The sequence below is a fragment of the Lepidochelys olivacea genome (genome assembly GCF_965140295.1).
Source record: "Lepidochelys olivacea isolate rLepOli2 genome assembly, chromosome: 2".
NCBI lineage: Eukaryota > Metazoa > Chordata > Testudines > Cheloniidae > Lepidochelys > Lepidochelys olivacea.
This window is the reverse complement of record NC_140412.1, coordinates 225,402,659-225,428,022: the sequence shown is the minus strand read 5'-3', so window position 1 is coordinate 225,428,022 and position 25,364 is coordinate 225,402,659. Positions and strand designations below refer to the sequence as shown.

Here is a 25,364-nt window from a genome sequence, read left to right as displayed (position 1 = left end):
GATGGGATAACAGGCTAATGGATAAAGACATTTTGTTTGAACTAGCAGGTACAAGGTGTAGGGTTGGTAACTAACCACGTCAGGAGCATAATACGTAACTTATTTGTATCAGTGTATAAAAGGAGAAGTCATAGGAGGGGCACCTATGTCCAGCCTAGGGGACAGCATCCTAGTATGCTGACTGACCTGGTTCCATTGTCGCAGGCATATATTTGTTAGTGTACCTGTAACCACGGAGCCAGGACACTAGTATCGTGCTTCGTCAACGATAAACTTGGCTGAGTGCCTTCACCACCGAACCAAGCCTGCGGTCTTTCTTTGAGTAACATTGAGGTCTGCTGAATTAGCAGACTGTGCTCTCTGCTCACCCTGATAATGCCAGAGATCCAAGAAGGGAAGCACTGAGCAGCTTAGCAGCCTTAACAACGTTGCAGGAGCAACGACATTCCATAGCACTTAGCTCACTGTGCTGAGATGTGCGCTGCTGTTATCTGAAAGTCCTTCCTGCCCAGGACCAGGGAAGCCTGTGATATCTGTCTCCGTAAGCATCTCGTGGAAGAGGCTATGTGACCCCGAGCACACTTGGATCCCGGCCCAGGAGGACTCCCTGTGGAGCAGCCACCTCTTACCGCGAGCACCTCTCTGAGCACCACTTATGGTGCAGAACCATTGATACCAAAGGCCAAGGACAAGTCCTTGTGTGAGAGTAAAAAACACTCACAGTGACAAGAGCAGGTCCCCGCAGAGGACTGCTCGTAAGTGCAGCATTCCCTCCCCAAGCCTTGCCATGCCAGGTTGGGTGAGACATTGTGCATGGATCCTGCCAGGTTGGCACTGAAGACCCCTTGGCTGGAAGGAAAAGCAAACACAAACGGGATCCAAAGGCAAACCCAGTACCGAAACATCCAGAATGCTCACTGATGCACATGACACCACCTGCTCTGACAGCGTCCTGCAGTCCAGCTGACCCCACACACTCCACGAGGTACCTCACCCATCTCGATGGGTGCTCCATGGACCCCTGCCCAAGTGGCAGAGAAGTTGATCCTCCCCTACGCACAGTATCTGCTCCTCTTGGGCCCTCCACTCAGCTGGGACATCCCCATGCCGAAGGATGAACCCCTGCTCTTCCTACCATAGAAACTGCTCCTTTCATGCTGCACTGCAACCTTCTGTACAAATGGTCCTGCCATTGATAGCACCATTCTCCGACTCAGAGGACTTCTCGGGTGTGGAACTGCCATCTTCCCTGATGCCAGGCCAGAACCTGGATGTGTGAACCACACCTCCCTATCCTCCAGCCTGTGATCCTTCCCATGGGGCCTGCCACAACCGATAGACCCCCTCCTTCTGGCCTTTGGGGACCAGAGACGTCGAGAACCATTCCCAGGTTTCATGCCAGGCATCCCCTGTACACCTGCTTACCTCGTTGGTGTACGAGGAAGGGGAGGACATGGAGCTGGTACTACCGATTCCACCTGTCCCTACCAGAGCATCCTCGTTGCTGGATGAAGCGATCATCCCTTTCCCGCTCTCTGTCAGATGATCACTGGCAATACCAGGACTTGCTACAGAGGGTGGCAGCGGACCTGCAGATTCCTTTGGAGGAAGTCCAGGACTGACATCATCAGCTGCTGGACATCCTCCAACCCCCAGGCCTCTCCAGGGTGGTGCTCCCCATCAATGAGGTCACCATGGAACAGGCCCATGCAGTGTGGCACACACCCACCTCATGTGCACCCACACCCAAGCGAGCAGAGAGATGGTACTTTGTGTGGGGTAAGGAGGCCAAATTCTTATTCACCCGCTCTTCTCCCAGTTTCCTGGTTGTTCACACGACTGCTGAACGGGCAAGACAGCAACCACAAAAATCCACCTCTTCTGATAAGGTGGCCAAGAGGCTGGACATGCTGGGCAGGAAGTTTTTTTTCATCTGCGGGGCTGCAGTTCCATATTGCCAACTATCAGGCTCTGCTAGCCAAATACGATTTTAACTACAACAGGCCAACAGAGTTCCAGGACAAGAATGCTAGAGCAGTTCTAGACACTGAATACTAGGAGCAGTTCTAGACACTGGTGGTTGAAGGGGGGCTAGCAACCAAGGTTGCCCTCCAGGCAGTAGTGGACGCAGCCGACACCGCCTCTCGATCAGTAGCCACCAGTATGGTCATACACAGGGACTCACGGCTCCAATCCTCTGGTTTCCTCAGGGAGGTGCAAAATACGGTCGAGGTCCTCTCCTGTGATGAGTCCAACCTCTTCAATGAAAAGACGGAAAAGTCCCTGCACTCCAAAAATTCAAGGTCCACGCTACGTTCCCTTGACATTTACGCTCTGGTCCTAGATACAGACACCAGAAATAACCCTTTCGCCTGCAGCCACACACATCTTACCCAGCCTACTATCAGCACCTACAAGAGCTTCCACTTTGACAGCAGCAGTCTGTACCACGACCACCTCTTGGACCCCCTCCCAGCTGCAGGCCAAATTTTGATGTGCAAGTCAAGACCTGTGAACTTCTTCAGCATCACACCACAGGTCATCTTCAGGGGCCATCTCGCCCTATTGTTGTTGGGACTAGACCACAGCGGACAATTGGGTACTGGATATCATCCACCACAGATGCACGATAGTTCCTCTCCTTCCCACCTCATCGCCCTCCTACCAACTCCTTCTCCAACAAGAAGCAGACATTCTACTCCTCAAGGGGTGTGTGTGTGTGTGTGTGTGTGTGTGTGTGTGTGTGTGTGTGAGATAGTGTATCCTGCCCCAATACCGTGGGGGAGGCTTTTACTCACAGTACTGCCTCATCCCAAAGAAGGGCAGAGGATGCCACCCCATTCATAATCTTCAGTTACTGAATATGTTTATCAGGAATCCAAATTCCAGATGGTGAAGCTGGTATTGATCATCCTCTCCCTCCACAAGGGAGCATGGTTCGTGGCTCTCGAAGATGCTTGCTTCCACATGGACATCCACCTGTCATACAGGAAGTTTCTCCATTTCAGGGTGGGACACCACAACTACCAATTTTGGGTCCTTCCATTCAGCATAGCAAAAACACCAAGAGTGTTCACAAAGATCTTCAGAGTGATAATGGCCAGATGTGATGCCTAGGCCACACAATACCTTAACCTCAGTACCTTAACGACTGGCTCCTGGTGGCACAATCTCAACAGGAAGTGCTCTCTGTGATCTGCTGTGTTCTCAGCCTCCTGGCATTCCTGGGTATTTGTGTCAACAAAGACCAAGTCTATTTTGACATGCACACAGACAATATACTTTATAGGGGCGAGGCTGGACTCGATCGCAGCATGATCCTTCCTCTCGGCAGACTGCTTCACATTGATAAATGCCCTCATCATGTGCCTTCACCTCAAATCCCATACCGCAGTCCAATAATGCCTCTCCCTCCTAAGTCGTATGGTGGCCTGCACTCACATAACGTTGCATGGATGACCTTGCATGGTCTACAAGTTTGTCTTCTCTCCACCTACAAGCCCAGCAGAGACCATATCCCGTGCCTGTGCTGACCTCCCTCAACTGGTGGTCAGATCCATTCCAGATCATGATTGACACCTCCTTCAGCTCCTCCGCACCACAGGCCACTATCAAGACAGACGTTTTCCTTGTGGGGTGGGGAGCCCACTTAGGCTGCCCATAAACATATTAGAACTCAGGGTAGTCTGTCTCACATGCAACGCCTTCCTCCCGCTCATATGGTCCCTTCACATTCAGCTTCTCTGACAATATCACTGCTGTGGCATAAATCAACAAACAGGGTGGAGCCAGGTCTCCTTCTCTTTGCTCCAAGTCTATCCGTCTCTGGAACTGGTGCATCAGGAACCAGGTCACACTTCAGGCCACGCACCAGGCCCCCAAAATTCCTTAGACGACACGCTCAGCAAAACTGTATACTTCAACCAGCTACATGATACCATGCTCCACAACCTCTTTGCATTGTGGGGCACCTCCCGGTGGGACTTCTTTGTCTCTCAAGGACTTCGGAAAGTCCCCCTCTATTGCTCCAGGGGAGTTCTAGGCAAGGGCTCTCAAGGTGACACACTCCAATCCTGGACGGGCGACCTGTTATGCCTTTCACTCCATTCCCCTCCTGCCGCAGGTTCTCCTCAAGATTCGCCGGGACAAGGCCACCGTCATCCTCACAGCACCCTACTGTCCGCAGAAGTTCTGGTTCACTGACCACCTATCCGTCTCTTCTCGCTCCCAGATTTCCTCACACAAGGTCAGAGATGACTCCATCATCCCAATCGAGACCTTCTTCACATCACAGTCTGGTATTCGGATGGGCATCAAGTGTAGACTGTGCATGCTCCACCCCGGTTTGGCAAACCTCACCCAAAGCAGGAGGGAATCCACCAGAACATGCAACTGCACTAAATGGAGACGCTTTCTAGACGCTTCCATCGCCACAACCACTCAGGGGACACAGTGACCATCCCAGTCATCCTGGTCTATTTCCTTGCCCTTTAAAACATCGGTACTGGCTCTCAACTCTATTTGAGTGCATCTGGCAGCACTTAGCACCTTTCTCCTGCAATGGATGGCCTGTCCGTCTTTACACACCCCATCACTGTGTACTTCAAGAAGGGCTTGATCAACACCTTTCCATTGATGATGAAGCTCATGCCCTCATGGGACCTCAACCTCATTCTTTCTGCCCTCATGAGACCACCCTTTGAACCAACGGCAACATGTTCTCTATGCAACATAAGAACATAAGAATGACCATACTGGGTCAGACCAAAGGTCCATCCAGCCCAGTATCCTGTCTGCTGACAGTGGCCAATGCCAGGTGCCCCAGAGGGAATGAACCTAACAGGTAACAATCAAGTGATCTCTCTCCTGCCATGCATCTCCACCCTCTGACAAACAGAGGCTAGGGACAACGTTCCTTTTCACCAAATGAAATTAATGGGCAGCAGGTTTAAAACAAATAAAAGGAAGTTGTTCTTCACACAGTGCACAGTCAACCTGTGGAACTCCTTGCCCGAGGAGGTCGAGAAGGCTAGGACTATAGCAGGGTTTAAAAGGGAACTAGATAAATTCATGGAGGTTAAGTCCATTAATGGCTATTAGCCTGGATGGGTAAGGAAAGGAATGCAAGTGGCATTCTTATTTGCCATTACCTCGGGCAGGCATGTCGGCAAGCTTGCTGCCATGATGCCAGATTCCCCCCCCCCCCCGCACCACATGATATTTAACAAGGAGAAGGTGTCCGAATTCCACCTCAGTCAATCCATGCACTTGCCTGTGTTCTACCCAAAGCCACACACCTCTCCCGCCGACAGAACTCTGTACCTCCTTGGCATCCATGCCTGAATATTCTACCTCCACAGGACTTGCCTCTTTTGGAAGTCACCTAAACTTTTTGTTGCCATCATCAGACGGTCAAAGAGACAAGCCCTCTCATCCCAGTGAATCGCTAAATGAGTGTCGGGGTGCATCCTTGAATGCTACAAGTACTCCAACCTACCTTCTCCTGGCAGAGTCACAGTGCATTCTACGTGGGTGGAGTCTGCCTCCTTAGCCTCACTGGCGGATGTGTCATGGCAGGACATCTGCTGAGTCACAATATGGTGCTCTGTCCGCACATTTACAGCATACTACTCCGTAACGCGTTCAGACGTGGGCCACGCTGTATTGCCAATGGCAGTTCCATTGGCATCCTTGTACCCACCTCCGCACTGATCACTGCTTTCAAGTCACCCACGAGTGGAATACACATAGGGACCATCACTCGAAGAAGAAGAGGTTGTCACTTATCTGTAATTGGAGGTTCTTGAGATGCGTAGTTCCTATCTATATTCCACTACCTGCCCTTCTTCCCTTCTGCTTCAGACTAGAGGATGCAATGTTAAGAGGAGAAACTGGAGTGGTGTCGACATATGCTACCTCTTATACCCTTGGCTAGGGGCACGAGGAGACACACTACGCGCTTGCAGGTCTATGAACGCTACTAGGAAACACTTCTGGACTCAGGTGCATGGCATACATGCACATCCACATGTGAAATACAGATAGGGATCACACATCTCGAAGAACATCCAGTTACAGGTAAGTAACCTCCTCTTCCCAGATCTTCTAACTTAGGAAGACTGCAAAATCAGACACCCCAATTCAGATCCAGTTCACTTCACGGTGTGGTGTTTGAAATGGCATCAGATCTACAATGTTCATGTTCGGAAGTCGTCCAAACCATTCTTACTCAAAATAGGAAAGATTCTGAACTGCTGTCTAGCTAAATGGAGACATTTTTCTACCTGAGCACAGCACAGTCAATCTTCCTCAGGCTCTGCAGATATTCCAGTCACTTTAGATTATCTTCTGTCATTGAAGAACTTGGGTCTTTCCATCAGTTCACTGCTGGTCCATCTCGCCACAATCATTTCCTGCCTTCCTTCAGTAGATGGGTGTTCAATTTTTACTTGCCCAACAAACAGATTAATGAAGGGCTTAGTCAGGATCTTTCCAGCAGTGGTCAGGCCTACACCTTAGTGGAACCTCAGTCTCATCCTGACAATACTCACTAGACCACCATTTGAATCTTTGGCAACACACTCTATGCCCCCCCTTTCAATGAAAGTTGCATTTTTAGCTGCTCTTATTTCTTCCTGAAACCCCAGGCTTCGGTTGAAGAGAAAAGACTTCATTCCTTGGATTGTAGACATGTCCCAGCATTCTACCTGCAAAGGACCAAATGAATTAGAAAATGACCAAGACTGTTTCTCGCTGTAGCAGAAAGGTTGCAAAGACAAGCAATATCTTCTCAGAGAATCCCTAAATGGACTTTGGTTGGATCATTTTGTGCTACCAATTAGCATATGTCCCTCCCCCAAGAGCACAAGCTACTTCTACAGTATCTCTACAGGAGGTACTTGTACTAGACATATTCAGAGCAACAACCTGGAGTTCTATTCACATGTTCACAAAATATTATGTGCTAGTTCAGGCCTCCACTGTGGATGCAGTAATGGGGACTGCAGTTCTTCAAACATCTTTGTTGCTGGCATCTTCACATCAACCTCTGATCTGAGTACTGCTTGTCAGTTACCGACGTGTGGAATAGACTTATGGACCAGCGCTCAAAGAATAAGTGGAAGTTCTTCATGATGTGTGGTCCCTGTCTGTATTCCACTATATGCTCTCTGTCCCCTCTGCCTTGGATCATATTGGATTTGCTGTAAGAAGAGGAACTGGAGAGGAGTTAGCCCACATTGGCTCTTATACCTTTGGTCTGGAGCATGAGAAGAGCAACTGTGCATGTGAAAGCCAATTGATGCTGCTTGTTAATCTCCAGTCTGGCACCCATGCATACCCACGTGTGAATACAGATAGGGACCACACATCTCAAAGAACTTCCAGTTACAAGTAAGTTTTACAACCTCCATTTACAAATGCCTTAACAAAAACAAACTAGTAGGCATGTGATTAAAAATAAAGAAAAATATCCATCAAAAATAAAATGTAAACAGAAGACAACCCTAGCAAGACTATTACTATGGGAAATATTGATAGCCTGGCTGGAGCTTTTAATTGCAATCTATCAAATAAGGAGGATTAAATCTCTTATTTCTTGAAAATGTGTTTACTTGATTAAAGCTTGGCTTTGAGCAGAACTTTATCAGGGGCCAGCCTGAGCCTAACATGAACTGGCCCAGGAATTCTTACAAACCTCAGCACCTTTGTTCCAAATGCAAGGCGCCTTTCATTAACCTTGCCATGTCTAACATAGATACATAACACACACATTTAAAATAAAAACCATCTATGACCCTACCAAAACAAGATACTCCATTGCATGCACTTCTCCCCTGGAGAAGAAGATGAGAGAACAAAGAACATATGACAGATGGGGGAGCAAACTGACATGATGAAGCATCTGTTGGAACTGCAGGAAAGCCAACAAGAGCACAGATCCCCATTGTATAACTGCCTGCCCTTCTCCCTAAGTTCCATATCCTCCTCACCCAGGCGCCCAAGAACGCGGGGCGGGGGAAGCTCCAGGTGCCCAGCCACTCCACTCCAGAGGATGGCCCAAGCAACAGAAGGCTGTCATTCAAACAGTTTTGATTTGTAGTGTGGCTACAGTAAGCAATGTGGCCTTGTCCTTCCCTCCTCCCGCATCCCACCACACGCAGGCTACCTTGTCAGTTATCTCACTTGTTTTGAATTAATAAAGAATGAATGCATGGTTTCAAAACAATAGTTACACTATTTCCTTTGCCAGCTGTGATGGAAGCGGAGAGGGTGGTTGGCTTACAGGAAATTAAAATCAACAAAGGGACGGGTTTGCAGCAAGGAGACACACACACAACTGTCACACTGTAGCCTGATCAGTCATGAAACTGGTTTTCAAAGCCTCTGATGCACAGTGCGCCTAGCTGTGCTCTTCTAATTGCCCCGGTGTCTGGCTGCTCAAAAATCGTCTGCCAGGCGATTTGCCTCAACCTCCCACCCCGCCATAAACGTCTTCCCCTTATTCTCACAGATAGTATGGAGCACACAGCAAGCAGCAATAACAATGGGAATGTTGGTTACGCTGAGGTCTAACTTAGTCAGTAAACTGCGCCAGCAAGCTTTTAAATGTCCAAAGGCACATTCTACCACCATTCTGTACTTGCTCATCCTATAGTTGAACTGCTCCTTACTACTGTCCAGGCTGCCTCTGTATGGATTCATGAGCCATGGCATTAAGGGGTAGGCTGGGTTCCCAAGGATAACTATTGACATTTCAACATCCCCAACGGTAATTTTCTGGTCTGGGAAGTAAGTCCCTTCTTGCAACTGCTCGAACAGCCCAGAGTTCCTAAAGATTCAAGCGTCATGCACCTTTCCCAGCCATCCCATGTTGATGTCAGTGAAACATCCCTTGTGATCCACCAGTGCTTGCAGCACCTTGAGAAGTACCCCTTGCGGTTTATGTACTGGTTGGCAAGGTGGTCCGGTGCCAAGATAGGGATATGCATTCCGTTTGTCGCCCCATTACATTTAGGGAACCCCATTGCAGCAAAGCCGTCAGTATGACCTGCACATTTCCCAGAGTTACTACACTTGATAACAGAACATCCAGTGATTGCACTGGCTACTTGGATCACAGCAGTCCTCGCAGTAGACTTGCCCACTCCAGATTCATTCCCGACTGACTAGTAGCAGTCAGGTGTTGCAAGCTTCCACAGGGCTATTGCCACTCGCTTCTCAGCTGTCAGGGCAGCTCTCATCTTGGTATTCCTGCGCTTCAGGGTGGGGGAAAGCAACTCACAAAGTTCAAGGAAAGTGGTCTTATGCATGCAAAAGTTTCACAGCGACTGTGAATCATCCCATACTCTCAACACTGTGCGGTCCCACCAGTCTGTGCTTGTTTGCGGGCCCAGAATTGGTGTTGCACTGTATCAACCAGCCCCACTGCCACCATGATGTCTCAATTGCCGCAGCCCGTGCTTTCAGGAATGTCTGTGTCCATGTCCTCATCACAATCGTCCTCGTGCTGGCGTCTCTTAGCCCGGTTCTGCGCATACTCCAGGATAATGAGCGAGGTGTTTACAATGCTCACAACAGCAGCGGTGAGCTGAGCAGGCTCCGTGCTTGCCATGGTATGGCATCTGCTCGAGTAACCCAGGAAAAAAGGCGCAAAACGATTGTCTGCCTTTGCTTTCACGGAGGGAGGGAGGGAAGGAGGAAGGGGCAACTGACTATATGTACCCAAAACCACCCGCAACAACGTTTTTGCCCCATCAGGCACTGGGAGCTTAACCCAGAATTCCAATGGGCAGCAGAGACTGCGAGAACTGTGGGATAGCTTCCCACGGTATACCTCTCCGTAAGTCAATGCTAGCCAAGGTATTGAGGACGCACTCCGCCGACTTAATGCGCTTAGTGGTGACATACACTATCGACTGTATAAAATTGATTTCTAAAAATCGACTTCTATAAAATCGACCTAATTTCGTAGTGTAGCCATACCCTTAGAAAAATAATTGTATTGTGACTCATGTGTGATAGTCAGTGCCAATGCAACCTGCCTCCCAGGACGGGGAACCCACCATCCCATTGTCTGCACTCCGACTGTGTCACAGATCTCTTAAGTGCTGGGTCCTACCCTGCCCACCTGATGCATGAAAGCATCAGAGGAAGGTAAATGGAGGTGTGGATTTTTTGATATTTAGCCAAAATTGATGCCATGCTGAAGAAGTGACTAATAGGGGAGGTAATCTAGGGAATTTGTAAGGTTTGTTTCCCATTGAGAAGATGTTGGGATCTGGTGATGCTTTTGGAGAGAAGGCAGTGAGGAGTGTAAGGGGGTGGAGAGCTCATGCAAGGGCAGAGCTAGAGAATGTAATCTTGATTAATTTTCCAGCCCCTTAGGTTTCTTCGGATAAATACTACCATTCTTCAGGTTTGAAGGGTAAAACAACATTTTATCACCACTTCAAAGCTAATCAGTTTTCTCTGAATTTGATTTGTGACAGGCATTTTACAAAAGCTGCATTATAAAATTTCAAGAAGTGGAGTGGGGCTTATTTACCAATTGCTGATGTGATTAGGTGCTAATTTAAAAATTAAATTGCAGTACAGCTGGCTAACCAAGACACACTTGATGCCCAGGTACAAGTCAAAATGAATAGAAATCATTCTGTAACATGTTTGAACTTTATTTTTTTAATAAAGAATGTGTTCTGTAATCCCTTTGCAATTATGCAAGCTTCCTTTTGTATACTTTACATACTAGTCTATATTTGATCCCTGTTTATTAATGTTAGACATCTTTTAGAGTCAGTAATTCATAGGTGTTGACTTTTGATTTTTGCTTTTAGCTTCTGGTAAAACATGGTGGAGACTTGTTTGCAGAAAATGAAAATAAAGATACTCCCTGTGACTGTGCTGAGAAGCAGCACCATAAAGACTTGGCCCTCAGCCTGGAATCTCAAATGGTATTCTCACGGGATCCTGAAGCTGAAAGCATTGAAGCTGAATATGCTGCTTTAGACAAAAGACAGGTGCAGTGAAACTTTTAATTGTGTGTACTTTATGGTTTTATAAATCTGTGTATGTAGCAACACTTGGTGATAGAGGCAAAAATATCTTAAGCATGAGTTTAACTCTGGGCACACTTTTAGATCCACGGACTTCAGTGGCACTACACACACGTTTAAAGTTAAGCACACTGCGGAAGAGCAGTAGTGAGTCCATAGTTAAGAAGAGAGCTTTCTGTTCCCAGTATTTCAGAAAGCTCTAAATTACATACGCAATGCAGGTTGTCTTGGAAAATTGCTGTGCCACATTAAAGCTAGGGGTAGAGTTAGTGGTGCAAATTTGGAGTCATTTGGTCAAGTAAGTTGGGAGATAAAGCTCTTCCAAAAATGATCAACTTCTAAAATTTTCAATTTCTTATGATTTTCTGCCCAAAGATGAGGTGGGGAAATAGAAGAAGGATTCACAGCATGTTTCCTCTAATCTCAACTAGTGAATACCACCAAGAAGCAGCTGCAAAGTGAAATATTTCAAAATATATTAATTTTTCTTTCTGGGTCTAGAGGGTTGTGCCTGGAACTGCTGCAAACCAGATCTTGTACAAAAGCAGGAGAGCATGTAATTTTCATGTCCATTTTTAAAAGTGCTCTAGAATTCATAGGCGCATTCAGATCAGATTAAAATTTGTTTTTGGAGTAAATTAGGTATGTTTTGGTTAGGGGGGGGTTCCCATTTTAATTGCTTTCCAATCATGACCTGCTTTTTAATAAAGTGCTCTAAAATGCACATCAGCTGGTTCAGTTTGAACATTGGATTGTCAGTGGAGAGACCCAGGTAAGAGGTAGTAGTGCAGTCTTGGAGTGGCTTGATTAAGGGATTTATCACACACACACACACACACACACACACACACACCCCTTCTCTCCCAGAATGAGTTGATTGTAGTGTGGTTCCATGTATCACTGACGAGAGGAAGATAAGGAGTACAGGCAAAGCTGCAAGGGTGGAACACCATGCCAGTTTCACGGCACTTCTTCAAAAGAGTTCTAAAATTCACAGGCTAAGTCAGATCAACGTGGAATTTGGTATGCCAGTTGAAGACCTTGGATGCAGTTTGTGGGGTAAATTTGCGTAATTTGATCTCAGGTTTCCAAAATGACAGGCTTTTATTTTTCAAAATGCTTCAAAATGCACGTGCATAAGCAGATTGCCTTGGAAATAGCTATGCTACATCAAGATCCAGAGTAGACTTTGTAAGATCATTTAGTCAGGGAGTTTCTAATATAAAGGCCCACTCGTGACCTACTTTTAACTATCAAAATGCTCTAGAATGCACATGCAGAGCCTGATTGGCCTGGAAATTTCTTTGCCAAGAGAGAGACCAGCGTAAAGACACTGGTGAAAAATTGGGATTATTTGGTCTGAGCATTCCAATGATACAGCTCCCCTACGTATTTCTTTTCAAAGTGTTCTAAAATACATGAGTGTAAGTAGATTGCCTTGAAAATAGCTATGCCACATCAGAGTCCAAAATAGATTGTGGGTTGCAAATTAAGGATCATCTGGCCAAGAATTCCCAAAATAAAATCCTTTCCCCAGATGGTCTGCTTTTGTTTTTCTAAGTGCTCCAGAAGCAGGCACACAGCACAGGAACTGAAGTGGTAACTGAAAACAGGAATGCTCCATGCATGCCACAAACACACAGTGCTGAAACTACATTAGGCAGTTAGGAATAGACTTGCTCCGTGTATGCCACAAGCACTCAGCTCTGAGTGGAAGCTGAGGATAAGCAGGCTTTCTTAGCTCAGGCCACAAGTGCACAACACTGAGACCAGAGGTTTAGGGAAATTGCTCAGACTCAAGATCAGTGCTGGCTCAGGCTCTGGCTCAGCCTCCTCAAGGAAGGGCTCAATGAGTGAGAAGATCTGTAAGCAACCCATTCACAAACTTAAAATCCATTTGCATATCTCTTACAAGAAGGTTAGCATTTCTGGAAAAAAACAAAATATAAACTATGGAAAACCGTGAATTATAGTGTTAAGGTGACACTTTCCACGCAACCTGCCTGGATGAAGATGGCAATAAAACTGGGAGTACAACAGTATCTTAACCCTCCCTAACCAATCCTGCCATTTTATCTGTGCCCAGCACAACTTGAAATCTGCACTCTTATGCATACAGTCCAGTGGACCTGCACTGAGATCTGTGCAGCATCTTTGATGCAAAGGAGTACTTGCTGCTGGCTGGCAGAGGCGGACAGAAAGCAGAAATCAGAGTAACAGCCGTGTTAGTCTGTATTCGCAAAAAGAAAAGGAGTACTTGTGGCACCTTAGAGACTAACCAATTTATTTGAGCATAAACTTGCATCCGATGAAGTGAGCTGTAGCTCACGAAAGCTTATGCTCAAATAAATTGGTTAGTCTCTAAGGTGCCACAAGTACTCCTTTTCTTTTTGAGAAGGCAGAAAGGTACTGTTATATTCCCAGTTCCTATTGCCATCGCCTGTGGACAGAGTTAAGTGTTCTTGCATTATAGTAACAATATCTTAATTTCAAATGGTTGTAGCCAATTCATGTCATTGTTCCTATTCAGATGTCATCAAGGAATTATAAGGAATGCTTACATTTAGAATTGAACCATTTGCAATGAAGAAAATAAACAATTTGCAAAGCTTAAAGTCATAAGAATGTATAATTTCTAATTGCTGTGGGGCAGAACAAAAGCTTTCCACCTTTAAATAAGATGGGAGTCAGTAGTGACTCTACAACTTTTGCAAGTGTTTCCTTACTTTGAATATTTTTCTCAAGAATATTTCCTATTTAACTGTTTCTGATGAAAATAATTGTTTAACATGAGTTCATTCTAGAATCTTGTTTTCCATTGGTACTGGTTGAAATGCACATTCTTCTGAAGAGACACTTCTGTTTTAATTTTGTCTTTTTAACAGATCTTGGGAACCTTTAATGATTAAATCTGAGTTTGCAATTAAAAAATGTATAGCAAATGCAAGGTCATAATAGTTTAATTAAATATGTTCCTACATAACACAATATCGAAGCATAGGAATATTAAACATTTACAAAACAAGATATAAACTTAAGAACTATGGCTCTGTGTAAAACACCGAGACACAAAACTTTATGACCAGAGTCTATTCTTTTATCCTTATGATTAGGTGAAACAAAAAGCATCAAAATGGGTTATGTCTGTGTTGGTTTTTTAAATAGAAATCAGGTCAGGGGAAAATTCCAAAAGATTTCCCTTGCCTCTAATTTTGTATTTTTATTTCATTAATTGAAACAACTCACAATAAAAGAATTTGAGCAAACATTGCCTATACGTATAATGTGTAAGAATATAAGAAATATTTCTCTCTCAAAATGTATTAAAGGTGAAGTTAGGCTAGCAGTAACCCAAATAATATACACTGTAATTTAATCTTTTTAACTAATTATTTTTGCATCGATTTTGATGGCTTCACATTCATAGTTCTCTGGTTCTCTGCTTATTCCTAAAATAGAAGTAGGTTCATCTTTGCAGTGTAGCCCCAGGAGGTAAAAGGCACTTTCATTTTAACCCCATGCTGCAATGTATTCAGTACATGCTAAGGAACACCTGGGAAAAAGCAGAAATTCAGAGCAGATCATCCAGTCCAGGTTTAGTTCTGTGCCAGACACACAGAGCATTATATTGCACAATAACAAAACAATCATTTTCTTCAGATATTTAATTTATATTTGGAAAGGATCTGTTCAGTTCCAATTGAAAGCCATTTAGAAAGTAGTATAAGCATAACTTTAGTGTTCATATTTAAGAAAGTGAAAGATGTTTGCACTCTTAAAATAACCCACTTAAAATTAGTACATGGAGATAGAAATAGCCTTTTTAAATAGGAAGAGAAAACAAAAGTACAGCGGGCTTTAGTGTCTCCAAATTTATATATTACATATGTGCACGTGAGTGGTAGAGGCAGTGTCAGATAATTTTTGAAAATATATAGCCCCAATTTACAAAAAGGATGATACATAAAGTAAATTTTGGCATCACTTGGTTACCATCTTAATTGCACAAAAAGGAATTGTTTTGTCTTCTCAATTTTTAACAGTATATTAAAAATAGAAAAATCACTTTAACATTAAATGAACTGATAAAATAAAACCTCTATGCAAATACTAAGATATTAATAAACACTTTAACATAGTTTCAAATAGCAATTTGATAATAAAAGAATTGATGGTATCTTTGCTTTTTGTATCTGGCTCAGAATGTTAGAGGTAAAATAAAAGGAAGGTATGTGTGTGTGTGCTCAGATGTGTGTGTATGTAAAAAGAGGAGTATATAGAAAATATTACAAGAATTGAAGATAGTGGAAAACTGTTATTCCATGGGTTGAAGAAGTGACAGAACATAGAACATCCCTAAGTTACTGTTTTCCATAGTTTATATACTGTGAATTATAGTGTTAAGGTGTTAAACTTACAGTATAGTTTAAAGATCTGGAGATCTCTTTGTTAAACACAAAGGGCAAGTTTTTCAATACAAACCTCAGTTCTAATCTAAGGGCTTCTGCAGATGGAATGAGTTGAAGGATTTCTTCTGTGCACTTAAGGTTTGATCCAACATTCATTGTAATCGTGGGAGTCTTGCCATTGACTTCAATATGCTTTTGATCTGGGCCGATATGAGTTATTCAGATATGAGCTACACATATATCTGAGGTCAAAGAAAAAATTGTTTGAATTACGCTGAGAAACAGTACATGTTCATATAATTAAAGAACATATTGTCTTGCCGAAGAGGACATATTAAAAATTTTCTGTGTGTGCAACATTAGTTACCATTTCCAGACTTCTGACTGCTTAACTTTGTCTCCTTAATGTTTTTTTATGGAATAACGTATTACTTTGTGAACAAAATATATGTATTTTTAAAACACGGTCATAAGGAATATTTCCCACATCTTTAAAGAGCAAATTAAAAATTCTTAAAACCAGAGAATCTAAAAATCCTTTCTGGGGCTTGTGTGGAGCGTTCCAACAGAGATAGTATAACACTTACTACTCAAGAGAGAGAAGTGCCAGTGTTCAACCTAGAAACAGCCAATTAAACATAATTTAGAACAATTGTGCACTTCAGATTAAAATGTTAGTTCCTTTAATATACACTTGTTTCAGATATCATTAAGAAATACCTTTCCCTTATAGATTTAAAAGGTGGTGATTGTCATGCTGATGAAGCTAATTTATATTCTTTCAATGATAATTCAAACTACAGTTCAGATAAAGTCTAGAGAGTTTAGTCATTGTCCCAATTTTTTTAGAGCATATCCATGCAAATGTAATCACTTGAGCACCCAGCTGTTTGTAAGCCTGTCAATTTGACGTGTTTTCATAAGTTATCTCTTTAGTAAGAAATTAAATAGGTCAGTCAAATTCCAGAATGCTGTCAAGCAAACGACCCAGATTTACTCTAGCAGGGACCACTAAGGATCAGAATGTTCTTAGTCCTTCCATAGGTGTGCACCAACAGGAAGGCACAAGGAAACTCTCCCCGGTTTGTGCAGCCCACATAAGGAAATGCAGGAACCACTTCCATCATGCTTTCCCAAAGAGGGCAAAGAAGAAGCAGGGCTCTGGGTCCATTTCTTCTGTTTACACTAGTCTGGGGAATTGGCCAGTACCAATAAGGAGAGTAGGCTCTATCATCAATTGAGGCTAGTTTATGTTGCTGATGGATCCTACTGCTTGTACGTAATTACTGGAGTTTGTTTATTAGATGTATTTTTTGAGGGTTTATTGTGGATGTCCAGTGTATGAGATGGACTCTTTTGTTTACTGTAGTGTAAATGTGAATTATAAAAAACTATTAAAAAGCCAATTTTTCATTTTTTGGTCCCTTCCTTCTCTCCTGGATGGTGTCTGCATGGGCATATAAAGACTTTATTTTTTCCTGTGTTATTTTTAAGGAGTAAGGATGCAGCTCTCATATCTTGGCCATAGGAGCTGGACTGTGACCTCAGAGTTGCTGCCTTTTTGCCTTTCCACCTGACCCTATTGCTAACACTGTAAGAGAAGATGCCACCCTGAAACTAGCAGGGGGATTGAAACTGGTTCTCACCACTTAAGGTGGTGAAGTCCATTGCCACTGCTGCCCAAACTGCACAGTTGAACTTCTGTACTTGCAATGGATCAGCCACCTATAGCTGTATGCTCAGACCAATCAAACAATCAATTACCTCCATTCCCACTTCTTACTAGGTGCGTGCTGCCTCACGTGACCTGCAGTCTGACACCAGCCAATTATACCTTCCCTTTCTTTCTATCCAAGTCTTCAGCATTTCTGTCCCCAAGATAATGCCAAGGTAATGGCCTTCAAACATATGAGGTCAGTAAAAAGTAATCCAGCTGCTACCTGTGTTTGCATTTTTGCCAGGCCAAGTAATATCTTACTTCAGATAATCCTGGATCTAGCATTCTTTTCTTATCCATCCCTCAGGAATAGATTTTGAACAGCTCCAGAATTCTACTGGCTACCTAATGAGTTAACTTTTCCAATAAAAATTATTGGATTTCCTGTCTTCATCCATATCACCAGCTGGGTTCCATGCAAACCTAGTAATTTAGATTCTTTTCTTTTTTTAATCATTTGACGTAGATTGAGACCGTCTCAATGACTGAACTCTAGAAATATCAGAGAACTGTAGATATAGCTTCTTTTGGCTTTGAAATGCGTAAAGTTGATGCACTATAAATAAACATCACCAGATTACTGTGTCTTCATAGAATTTGATATAGTTGTCAATCTGCACAGTCATGCGTCAAACTAAAGAATTCTTCTCCAACTAACCTATCAAGAGAGTAGTCTCTCCATCTGCAGTTTGAGAGAATTGTTAGGTAGTAGAAATGTTTAAATTGTTGTTGCCAGTTTAATGCAAAATTATTGGTTCACTGGAAAATCTCTACTTCTGAAGAGCTAACCTGTCTTTTTTTCTTTTCAAAGCCATATGAGGGACTAAGACTTCAGGATTTGCGAAGGCTAAAGGATATGCTGATAGTGGAATCTGCAGACATGCTTCAGGCCCCACTGTTTACTGCAGAAGCTCTTCTTCGGGCACATGGTAATCAAAAACTAATAAAGTATTCAGACAGTTTTAGAAATTGTCTCAGCAAAATAAAAGTCATGTTCATGGGTTTTTTTTCTTTTTTTCCTAGCTATAATTGAAAGAAAAAGAGAAAATAATTATTAACAAAATGTGTATTCTTTTTCGAGTACATTCCCACTCTTGGGATAGTTTGCCAAGCAGTATCATACAGTGGAAGGAGGGAGTAGAGACCTAATTAAACAATGGCTGAAGCACCGCTCTGCCAGGCTGTGCTTCCGACTTGGATGGCAGATACTATGCATAATGTCTTGTAAAGGTGTGAATTGGACTTCATGTAGCAGCCCAGCAAGAGGGATATAGCAACCACTCTAGGAGAATGGGCTCTAAAAGGAATAGGAGAAGAGAGTGAAGCTTTTCTATAATATTCCCCAATACATGGTCAGATCCGTCTGAGAGACATTGCGCTGAAATGGCCTGACCCTTAGAGGTGTCGATATACAAAATAAACAGCTTAAGAGAAGTCCTTATATTCTTAGTTCTGTCCAGGTAATACAAGAATGTTCTCTTTGCATCTAAAGGATGTAACCAGATTCTTCTTCAAGTGATTGCTCATGTGCATTCCACAATAGGTATGCGTGCTCGCCACGTGCACCGGTGCCGGAAGTTTTTCCTATAGGGGAGCGCCCCTAGTGACCCTTGGAGTGGCACCGCTATGGCACAGCGTAAGGGGCACTGCACGCTCCCCCAACTCTCAGTTCCTTCTTGCCGTTAGTGAAGGTGCTTCGGAACTGCTGTGCTCCAGCTTTCTGCTGTAGCTTTCCCTGTGGGATTGTTGTTTAATTCGTAGTTAGTTAGTACCTGTAGTTTTAAAAAAGAAAAAAAAAGAAAAAGAGTATAGTTAGAATAGAAAAGCGTGCCCGAGTTGGGGCATGTTCCGCGCTTTAAATCATGCGACACTTGTAAATGGCCTATGCCAGTAAGTGTTTCGCACACTGACTGTTTATGCTGTCTGGGGGGAAACCTACCTCAGCGACCGCTGCAAAATTTGCAGATCTTTTAAGCCTGGGACCACAAAGGAGCGGGACATACAGCTCCAAGCCATCTTGATGGAATCAGCCCTGACCCCGACACCGCTGCGCTGCTCCGAGTCGGCACCGAGCACCATGGCATCGGTGCGCGGTGACCCAGTGGTGTCTTCAACCAACCAGCACCGCTCGCCATCCACGGGACACTCTAAGAAGACAAAGAAGAGATCTTCTCTGTCAAGGCTCTGGGGCAAGGTTGGGGGCGAGACTAGACCCGCGTTGGGCAGCTCTCAATCCTCATCAACCTCACGGCCTCCGACTCAAGTTGAGCGGAGTAGCCCAGCCCACTCCAGGACAACCTCCCTGGACGCCAGTGGCCACATACGGGTGCCCTCCATGCCGGAGGCCCTGCAGGGGGCTTGAGACGTAATGTCTCTACTGGTACCTGTTGCACCAACCCCAGTGGCTCCCTGGTCCAGAGACAAGCCAGTGCTCGGATTGCCACAGTCGCCGCCTGGACAGTTCAGTTCACGGTCAAGGGAAGGTTTCCGACATAGTTCTCCACTCAGTGACTGTCCCGCTGGCAGCCTGCACCGGTCCCCATCGACCTCCACCAGGTTGTCTGGCTGGGTGCCAAGCAGCAGGGGATCCAGGTACTGCTCCACTTCGAGGGAACGCAGTCCTAGCAGTCAGAGCTGGCTCTGCCGGGACTGAGAGAGACGGCACCGGAGGTCACCTACTCTGAGAAGCCATCATAGCCCCTTGCGGTACCAACGTAGAAGCTGCTCACGCTCTTCGTCCCAGTCGAGGTCCCTGACACGGCACTGCTCCCACAGCCACAGGCGTAGATCACCGGCAACTGGCAGTCACGGAACTGCCCGACGGAGCCATTCACGGAGCAGCTGTTACAGACCATACTCCTGCTCCTCCACACCAGAATCACGGTCTCAAGTCCCGCACTGCTCGCAGCGCCTTTATTCGTCCCCATCCCAGGATAGCGGTCGATCGTATGTCATCCCGGCCTCCTTCGGAGTCGACAGTCAGTGAACAGGTGAGTCCGGTGGGGCAGCCTGCTCCGATGGTGCCACAGCAGGTGCAGTGGCACCGGCCTCCCTGGCCAGCGTCCTGGTACCAATGGGCCCCAGGGGTCCTGACGCAGCCCCCGGTGGTGGCTTGCTTGGTGGCCAGAGCCTCAGAAAAGCCATCAGCCTCCCTCTCTTAGCCCCCAGGAAGGGGTCAGCAGAGCACTCTTCCCCAGCCCTGCGCTCAGAAGAGAACCAAGCTTTGGGATCTGTGGCACGGTGGGGACGCAGAGTACCATGCCCACATCCTCATCCTCCCCTGATGAAGCAATCACGGTGAGGCAATCCCCAGGAGGACACACAAGCCCACCAAGAGCTGTTGAAAAGGGTGGCTTCAAGCCTCAATCTACAGGCTGAGGAGGTGGAGGAGCCTTCGGACTCCCTCTTCAATGTCCTCTCAGCTACAGTGCCAGACAGGGTGGCTCTCCCTCTCCACGAAAGGGTGGCAAAGATCTCAAATGTCCTGTGGCAGACCCCAGCTTCCTTGCCCCCCATCTCCCAAGAGGGCAGAACGAAAGTATTTCGTGCCTGCCAAGGGGCATGAATATGTATATACCCACCCCACCCCAACTCCCTAGTGGTTGAGGCGGTCAACCATAAGGAGCGTCAGGGCCAACCCGTTCCTACCCCTAAGAATAAGGACTCGAGGAGGCTAGACTTGTTTGGTAGAAAGCTTTATTCTTCCTCGAGCTCCCAACTGAGGGTGGCAAACCACCAGAACCACCAAGTCCTGCTGGGCAGATATGACTTTAACCTGTGGGGCTCAATGCCAAAGTTTGTGGACTCCCTCCAGGAGCATGATAGGAAGGAGTATAAGGCCCTGGTAGAGAAAGGCACACTACTGCCAGAGCCCTTCAGGCAGCCTCGGACCCTGCGGACATGGCTGCAAGAACTATGGCCTCTACGGTGTCCATGAGAAGGGCCTAGTGGCTCCTGCTGTCCGGGTTCTCCAGCGAGGCACAGAGCTCTTTGCAGGACCTCCCCTTCGATGGCAAGCCCCTGTTTGCGGAACAAACAGACATGAAGTTACACGGTCTCAAGGACTCACGCATGACATTAAAGACCCTTGGTCTCTATGTCCTGGTCCCGGCCAAGACCAAGTTCGAACTGCAGCGGACCCGCAGCCAGGCCACCCACTCCAGATGCAAGCCCCCTTATAAAAAATCAAGGGACTATAAGAAACGCTCACAGTAGCAGTCTCGGCTTGCGCCCCCAGCCTGGCCCCTCCAAGGGCAAGCAGGCGGGTAAGTGCCAGTTTTGTTGGGATGCCTGGGGACGACTTACCAGTCTGTACCAGAGATCCACCTGACCTACCCTTCTCCAACCGTCTACATAGTACCAGTAGCGGTACACTACTGACTTCAGACCAATGGGTCCTCAGCACCATCTCCTGGGGCTATACCCTCCAGTTTCTCTCTACCCCATCCACCCACCCTCCCTCCCCGTCCCTCTTCAGGGACCCCTTTCACGAGAACTTACTCAAGGAAGAGGTGAGGCAGCTCCTTCACTTAGGAGCGATGGAGTTGGTGCCTGCAAAGTTTAGATACAAGGAGTATTACTCCCATTATTTCCTTATCCTGAAGGCAAGAGGGGGACTCAGGCCCATCTTGGACCTGCGAGGCCTGAATCAGTACATGGTAAAACTCAAGTTCTGCATGGTCTCTCCGGCCTCCATCATCCCCTTCCTGAATCCCTGAGACTGGTATGCAGCCCTCAGTCTCCGGGACGCATACTCCACATTCACATATTCAAGGGCCACAGGCTTTTCCTCCACTTCACAGTAGGACAGGAACACTACCAGTTTACCGTCTTCCCGTTTGGCCTCTCAACGGCACGCAGAGTCTTCACAAAGTGTATGTCTGTGGTAGTGGCCTACCTCAGGCGTCAGTGGGGTCCAGATCTTTACCTACCTCGATGACTGGCAGGTCAAAGGCAGCTCCAGATCACAGGTACAGGACCACATAACACATGCACCACACTGGGACTGCTGGTAAACAGCACCAAATCCACGTTGGTACCGATGCAACAAATAGAGTTCATTGGCATGGTTCCAGATGCGACGTCGGCCAGAGCCTCCCTCCCGCTGGATAGGTTTGACACCTTGAGGGACCTTCTAGAGGTGATCACGAGGTTTCCTGTGACAACCGCCAGGTGATGCCTCCAACTACTGGGTCATATGTCAGGGTGCACGTACATGGTTCGTCACACCAGACTCAGGATGCGGCCCCTTCAGCTCTGGTTGGCCTCGACATTCTCCCAGTCCAGAGACAGGCTGGACAAAGTCCTCACTGTGCCCAAAACTGTGCTAGCCTCCCTCAGTTGGTGGTCCACCCTGGGGAACATGCTCCGAGGAGTCACGTTCAGGAGCCACCCCCAACTGTAGAGTTGGTGTCTGATGTGTCGGACTTGGGGTGGGGAGCCCATGTGGGAGACCTCCAGACCCAAGGTCTGTGGTCCGTGCAGGAACTAGCCCTGCACATAAACATCAAAGAGCTAAGGGCGGTCTGTCTGGCCTGCGTGGCCTTTCACTCATGCCTTGCAGGCAGGGTAGTCGGGGTTCTCACGGACAACACGGCCTCGATGTTCTACATCAACAGGCAAGGTGGGGCCCGCTTCTCTGCCAGGAAGCCCTCAGGCTGTGGGACTTCTGTATAGCCCACTATATCAACTTGGAAGCCCACCACTTACCAGGCTTCCGGAACTCTCGGGCAGATCGGCTGAGCCGGGATTTCTCCTCCCAACACAAATGGTCGCTGCGCCTGGAGGTGGCACACAGGCTTTTCTGAACGTGGGGCACTCGTTCTGTCGTTCTGTCACAATCAGACAGAACCGTCAGTGCCCTCAGTTTTGCTCCAGGGGATGCCTGGGGCAAGGGTGCGATTTCCGACTCCTTTCTTCTGTCCTGATCGGGTCAGCTTTTATATGCCTTTTCTTTTATATGCTGATCGGCAAAGACCTGGAAAAGATCAAGACAGACAGGGCTCGCGTCCTTCTGATCGCCCCGGCGTGGCCCAGGCAGCACTGGTATGGGACTCTCACGAGCCTGTCAGTTGCGCCCCCGTGGCCGCTGCCAACCCACCCGGACCTTCTCTCTCAGTACCAGCGTTGCCTCCTCCACCACAACCTAGCAGCCCTCCACCTCACAGCGTGATTGCTTAATGGTTAGGCCAGGAGGAAAGGACCTGCTCGGAGGGCATCCAGCATGTCCTCCTGGAGAGCAGGAGTCCCTCCACGCATCAGGCCTACCTGGCAAAATGGTCTCGGTTCTCCCAGTGGGCCGCTGATCGGGGTGTCTCGCCAGGGGCTGCCCTGAACCAGTTTATACTGGATTGCCTCCTTCGTCTCAGAGCCCAAGGCCTAGCCCCTCGTCCGTTAAAGTGCATCTGGCAGCCATATCGGCCTTCCACCCGCCAGTACAAGGCCACACAGTATTTTCTCATGACATGACCAGTAGGTTCCTTAAGAGCTTGGATCGCCTCTTTCATTATGTTAGACCCCCGGTCCCGCAGTGGGACCTGAACTTGGTTCTGGCCAGGCTAACAGGACCTCCATTTGAGCCGCTTGCTACATGCTTCTGGTCCCACCTCTCATGGAAAGTAGCCTTTCTTGTAGTGATCACGTCTGTTAGGAGGGTCTTGGAGCTCCTGGCCCTGACCGTTGAACCCCCGTATATGGTATTTCATAAGGATACGGTCCAGCTCCACCCACACCTTCGTTTCCTCCCTAAGGTGGTCTCCACCTGTCATAGGGGCCAGGACATTTTCCTGCCAGTGCTCTGTCCCAAGCCCCACAGGTCTAATGAGGAGCGCCGCCTCCCCATGCTAGATGTGAGATGGGCCCTGGCATTTTACCTGGAATGGACAAAACCATTCAGGAAGTCTTTGCAGCTGTTCATTGCCACAGCCGAACGCATGAAAGGCCGATCTCCACTCAGCAGCTCTCCAACTGGATCACTTCCTGTATCCATACTTGTTATGACATGGCGGGAGTTCCCCCACCACCAATTGTGAGAGTGCACTCAACAAGGGTGCAAGCCTCGTCGGCCGCCTTTCTGGCTCACGACCCTATTCAGGACGTTTGTAGAGCTGCCACGTGGTCTTCGGGCCACACGTTCATCTCACACTATGTGATCTCCCAGACTAGTAAGGACATCGGGTTCGGCAGGGCAGTGCTCCGTCCCGAGTTTCTGTGAACTCCTACCCACCTTCAACAGATATAGCTTGGAATCACCTGTTGTGGAATGCACATAGACAATCACTTGAAGAAAAGACAGGTACCTTTTCCATAACTGGTGTTCTTCGAGATATGTTGCTCATGTCCTTTCCACATCCTGCTCTCCTTCCCCACTGTCGGAGTTGTCTGGCAAGAAGGAACTGAGGCTGGGGGGAGCACACAGCACCCCTTATACCATGCCATAGCAGCGCCGCTCCAGGGGTTGCTGGGGTGCTCCCCTACGGGTACTGCTAAGGGAAAAACTTCCGGTGCACGTGGAGAACACGCACACCTATTGTGGAATGGACATGAGCAACACATCTCGAAGAACACCAGTTACGGAAAAGGTAACTGTCTTTTCCCCTTTACTTGTGTGGAAGTTGAGGAAAATACAGGTAAATTAATACTCTGATTTACATGAAACTATGAAATCATTGTAGGAAGGAATTTTGGGTACGGTCTAAGAACCACGTTATCTTTATAAAAAGTGGTGTGGGGGAGGTTCCTCTGTCAATGCATGTTACTCACTAACTCGTCAAGCAGAAGTGATTGCTATTATAAAGCCTGTTTTCAGAGATAAATGAAGGAGCAACTTGCTACGGTTTCAAAAGGGGAAGACCTAAGACGTAATAGAACGAAATTCAAATTCTATGGAGGGAGCAGGTCCTGTACTGAGAGAGAAATTCAGTAAACCTTTTAAAAAGGTTTTTCACCAGCTTGTGCAAGAAAATAGATTTTTCCAGTATTGTCAGTATGCAATGGTGCTATTGCTGCTAAATGGACTTTAATGGAGGAGAGAGACCACCCCATTGGTTATAAGTGCAACATATATTCTAAAATGAGTTGTATAGAAACAGTAACTGGTCAACGTTTCTACCAGATTGGCCAGATAACAAATCTTTTTCCATTTAAAATTGTAACTTTTTCTGGTAGATAGTTCTTATTAATGCT

The 25,364-nt window shown here is 46.5% G+C and overlaps 1 protein-coding gene across 4 annotated transcripts in view; it reads left to right on the top strand.

Annotated features, from left to right (window-relative positions):
- ANKIB1 (ankyrin repeat and IBR domain containing 1) overlaps window positions 1–25,364 on the top strand; it is a 159,389-nt gene that overhangs the window by 60,736 nt on the left and 73,289 nt on the right. For all 4 annotated transcript variants that reach the window (XM_084621477.1, XM_084621478.1, XM_084621476.1 and 1 more), the window contains exons 4-5: window positions 10,836–11,018; window positions 17,992–18,109. In XM_084621477.1, coding sequence (XP_084477603.1) covers window positions 10,836–11,018; window positions 17,992–18,109 — 301 coding nt within the window. The remainder of the gene's footprint in view (window positions 1–10,835; window positions 11,019–17,991; window positions 18,110–25,364) is intronic.